The 5,180-nt window shown below is 46.5% G+C and overlaps 1 protein-coding gene across 2 annotated transcripts; it reads left to right on the top strand.

The window, feature by feature from the left end:
* The first annotated feature begins 944 nt into the window (after nt 1–944).
* LOC144735949 (uncharacterized) lies at nt 945–4,883 on the top strand. Of its 2 annotated transcripts, none has more exons than XM_078618544.1 (3): nt 945–1,145; nt 1,755–1,890; nt 4,140–4,883. In XM_078618544.1, exons 2-3 carry the CDS (start codon nt 1,763–1,765, stop codon nt 4,660–4,662), a joined length of 651 nt encoding a protein of 216 aa, XP_078474670.1. In that variant the 5' UTR covers nt 945–1,145; nt 1,755–1,762; the 3' UTR covers nt 4,663–4,883. The 2 variants fall into 2 exon arrangements, with proteins under 2 accessions (XP_078474670.1, XP_078474671.1); XM_078618545.1 differs by having other exon boundaries at nt 1,028–1,145; nt 1,752–1,890.
* The last annotated feature ends 297 nt before the right edge of the window (nt 4,884–5,180 follow it).

Genomic DNA, 5,180 nt, shown 5'->3' with positions numbered 1-5,180 from the left:
TAATTGTCTTTGTGTCACTGTTATACTGAATCATAGAACTTGAGTGCACCTGAACTTAACATTTCACATATTTTCGCTGCTTTTTGACTCGTGTACGTTTTATTTGTGACCATTAACTCCCTCATTTGTGACTTTTGCAATATTCCTTAAGCACTTTCTCCTCGTTTTCCTCAATATTAACTTTTTCAGTATGTTTTGTTGCTGTTCCCACGCACCATGGATCTTCCTTTTAAAATAGTTGAGAATATTTTGTGTCTTATACATGAGCTAGCGATGTCTAGTAGTTCTAAGGCTATTTAAGAGATCAAATGTGGCGATTAACAGCCCCTTGTCTTATTTATTAAGCGCTCGGGAGTGGTGGGAATTGGCCGGCATGTGGCAGAATGCTGCACCACAACGACCCAACGAGCCCGGCCATAACACTCGGAGAGCTTAAATGGAGAAACACATGAAAGGAGACATATTAGGCAATGTAGGTGCTATAGAGAAGTGCCATTGCCTGAAACATCACATTTAAGTTTCCTTTAAAGGCCACGCACAGTGGTGATATAGTGAACGAATGTGCTGGGCGTTTTATTTATTTTATTAGTACCTGGTGCGGTGTGTAAACATTGCCACTAGGGAGACAAAGGCGGTCGGGCGTGGTGCTGGCCACTCACCCTCGTGTCCCATTCTGGCCTTCATAGGTGCTTGCTAACAGCCCTTGCCCCAACAGTCTCTTATGACTATACTTGGGATATTTGTCTTTGGGGAGGGGGGCTTTATCCAGCAGTGGATAGACCGTGGATTATCATGATGATGGTGTTCATGATAATGATGGACAACTGTTCAAAAACAGAATCTTTATTTAGTCTGGAGGAATGTGATGACCTTTTACGCTTTTTTCTCACATATTTCCACTCAGGGTGTGTCAGCAAGATAAAGACGCACGCGTGTGTCTTGTTACACATATTCTGTGTGTGCGTGTACCCACACAGGGCCCCCACAATACCTGCACAAGTGACTCGCCTCTCCCGTCGGCCAATCCGGGACAAGGAAGCGCGTGGGCGAGATGTGAGGTCGCCTTTAATGCGTCGTTGGAGAGCCCTCCAATGCGCATAACCCCACGGACCAAGAGCACACATTCAAGACAGCGTCACTGCCAGGTGAGATATCTTTAATTTCACAGTTTCAATATCAACTGAATGGGTTTTAAAACAACAATAATAATAACCACCGTTCGCCAATGAGTTGGGGTGACGTCACGACGGCGCCTGTGCCAGGCTCGACGCACTTAGAAATGAGATGGGTTTACGTGGTACAGGAGGATGTGGAGCTGAGTGGACTTGCCGATGACCGGTACGAGCAGTGTCTAGATCGGTTTCTGTGGATGATGAAGCCCGAAAAGGACGCTTCTGTGCAGTTGGAGGCATTAATCCTCCAACAATAGGCAGGACTAAGGAGTGACGCTCATAACGAGCAGAACACCAGGCTACAAAAACACAGAAATTTGGTATGGTTGGTGCATTTGCCAGTCATCTCAGTCAGTCAACCCATGACACCTTGGTCTGTTCCCTGACCTCCTGCCAGTGAGCCTTCGACACTTTACGTGGCCTCGAAGTGCACATAGTTTTAAGACATACTATACCACCATTCAGCCATTACTTCACTTGTTCTTCTACTGACGTAGAGAGAGTGGAGACAAATTATATTCGTGATCTAGGCGTATTCCATCCAAACCCAACATTTTATTCGTTGCTATTTTGCTCTAGCAGGAACCCAGATGGCAGGAACCGGGACGTTGGAGTGCAAGGGGGTGGACGTGGAGGCCGTCATCGCTGGGACTCCCACAAGCTGCAAGGTGGCTGTGGAGATCTCAAACTTCTCCAGCCGCATGCTGCATGCGCCCGTGTGAGTCGTGGTGAAATGCTATCTCAGTCAGTCAACCCACGGCACCTGGGTCTTTCTCGTGAACCTCTCCTTGCGAGCGGGCGTGTCGACCCCTTCACGTGGCTTTAAAGTGCGCATAGCCTTAGCCCTTAGCACATGCGCCGTGGTGACATCACCGCCACTTAGTGGCGTATGGCGGTGGTTGTTGTTATTCGTTGTCCAAGCGGGCGGTCGGTGTCTGCTGCTGTGAATAACAGATGTGGGGGGGGGGGGTATGACAGAAAACAAATATACGGAGACTATATATATTACATATACAATTTATATAGAAGAAAGCGTTGCCCAGCGTGGGCCTATTGAACATGCGTTACCTATTGAGGTCTGTTTTCTTTAACGCGGGGGTGATGTTTCAGCGGGACGTGGTTTGACGAGAGTGCTGCGTCCGTTTGAACGCGTAAATGAATCGACAGTGAGAACGATTAATTGACCGTGGTTTTTTGTGTGTATTGTTGTGTACATCTGTGTACGTGTGCGACAATGTAAAGCACTCAACACGCGCAAACGGCTTAATGCAAATTGTCCACCACATTGCTGCGTGCAACTAACGGTCTTGCTCGTTGAGGGCCTGAGTCATACACGGACGCCTAGATGGCGAACCATCAACGTTTAATTGACAGTGTTCGGAGAGAGCTTGAGCATGCAGTTCCAACGTGCAGGAAGAGGAATGGAGACGGGGGTTTTGTGTTGACGTGACATTTAAAAATAGTGTACACACACACAAGAACTGGAGAGCGACTCAGCATTATTTAGTACAATAACAAGCGCGGTAGTCTTATATAATTCGTCAAACGAAGAGGCAGGGGGTGATCATTTCGGACCCAGGAAAACGCAACCCTAGTTTTACCTCGGAGGTTTATTGTTTGTTGAACGCGGTTTTGCCCAACACGGAATGTTTCAGGAATGTAACCCCCGCCCGTTTGGCGAGGTCCTTCTGTATAAGTGCTACGGCACAACACCACGCCTGGCCGCCTTTGTTTACCCAATGGTGATGTTCGCACAGCACACCAGGTACTGTACTGGTGTTGGTCGTGAGAGAAAAAAAATTCGGGTCACTGCTTTCGTAACGCAGTGCAAACTGCAACACTACCGCACCCCACACACTCACTCAGTTGCGGCTCATGACATTTCGACGAGGTGGGGCTGTTGTGAGTGACCTCTGAAAAGATGGTGTTCTAATTAAGAAAACCTCGTCATGTTATTGGTCTTCCCGTAAAAGTAATATAACTGCGTTATCTACCAGCTGCAATAATTTATAAATACGAAACAAAACAACAAAGTACTCAAATGCTGCCCCCCATGACCCTCAAATCAACACTACACAACCCGTTTGACACTGCCCAAAGCCTAAACAACAATTAATGATCAGGTGACAGGACTCAACCAAAACACCGCATACTATACATTAACAGCCACATACCGTCGTACACCCACCGACAGAAAAAGCTTTGATCTGCATTCACTGACGACGTTAATACAATGTACAAAGGCCTCACTATTTACTTCACTTTCATGAGAGCTTGTGTCGTTGTGTGGTCACTGTTTATCTCACTGTTATCTGTGGCAACCGTAACATAATTTTACACCGACTACATGTTCTAATGGACTATGCCTATTCTGACATTCGACTACACATTGCTGTTGTTACTCCAAGAGCGTGTAGGCCGTGACCTTCTATATTTGCACAGTGCAACCTTGCGTTGTGACCTCGTCATTACAGCCATGGGCGCCTTTTTCACCGCCCTGAATGGGTATCAAACGGCGTGGCTAAAATGCGAAGCTAATCGCAATTCATTAGGGGAAATCTCTCACTCGGACGCATTCACAGCCGCCCCGAGACCTCCCCGAGGCACAAATAAGACTGTGTTGCAGCCGTTTCTAATATGAACTTAAAATGTTTTCCTCTTTAGGCAATTCACGTCGAAAGAACCATTACATTCAAAAAAATAAACAACAAAAGAATTTATAGAAAAGTTTTTTTTATTAGAAAAGTTATTTCTCATCTCCAGCTGCTTGGTGGGGCGGCGCCCCAAAACACTTAGTCGACGAACCATGCATGCACTCACTTTCACACACACACGTGCACGTGCACACACACACAAATCAAAGTAGATTGTTTTTAATATACGGGCGTTCGTAAGTCGGGCGTTCATAAGTCGAGGACTGCATATATAATGCAGCCACATTTAATGAATGAACCACATTCTCCACAGATGGTACATGGAAAGCGGCACGGTGGAGTACAGCATCCCCAGCGAGATTTTCCCGAACGAAAAACGGGCGTGCGGATTCCGCAAGATGAAGACCGGCTTCTTTGGCTGCACCGGTATACTCATCTACCGCATCAAGGATTCCGATAAATGCCTGTGCCTGATGTTCAGCAACCCTTTCACAATGGCCTTCAGTAGGCAGTTCGCGATTTCCTTGCAGAACTGGGTGCCTGAGAACACACCGGCAAGGCTCTACGACGAGATGATGAAACGAGATTCGAAGAACGAAGGAACGACGTTCGTGAAGTCCATGGCACGAGGGTCGGATTTGACGGCCGAGTGCTCCTCGACCGCACTCAAAGTCAAGGCTAAGATGCTCGACGAGTCGGCCTCCATCGTGTGGCTGAAAGTGATGGATCTGCCTGTGCAGGCACCGCAGCCTGCGATTAATTCCAATGACAGGTTCTACCCGAACTTTGCTCAGAATCCAAATTTTGTATTAAGAAAAGGGGAATACAATGGGTAAATTTGTAGAGGGTTGAATTTAGATTTCGACAGAAAGTCGGTCATTTGTGCGGTCGTGTACACATGTGCGTGCATGCACCAAACACACACACACACTCGTGTAAGAAAGAAAAATATCCCCTGTATAGCCTACAAATGTAGAGGCAAGAGCTGTTAACGATCAACCACGCTAGTCTTTCTGTATTTGCCAATTTACTCCTAATAAATTACAAATTAACTCATTCCACGTCGCACTCGCCCGGTGATTGTTAAACACGTTTCACGTGACGTGCTAAGGAATTATTGCTGTGTCACTTGGACCACACATACAGGGAACACGTTTACACACACATTGAACACGTATTTATACACACACGGAACACATGTATATATACATACGTGGAAAACGTATTTGCACACACACCGAGATGGAAATTTTTATTTTTATCACCTCGATTGGCGTGTTCCTTGTCCATTGCGTGACCCTCACACTCAACCCGAACTTGTCCCCATACAAACTCTACACACACACACATCTGA

The sequence above is a fragment of the Lampetra planeri genome, chromosome 58, assembly GCF_965212315.1.
Source record: "Lampetra planeri chromosome 58, kcLamPlan1.2.h2, whole genome shotgun sequence".
Lineage (NCBI taxonomy): Eukaryota > Metazoa > Chordata > Hyperoartia > Petromyzontiformes > Petromyzontidae > Lampetra > Lampetra planeri.
Note: the sequence above shows the minus strand (reverse complement) of the source record. Positions and strands in the feature narration are given on the sequence as shown.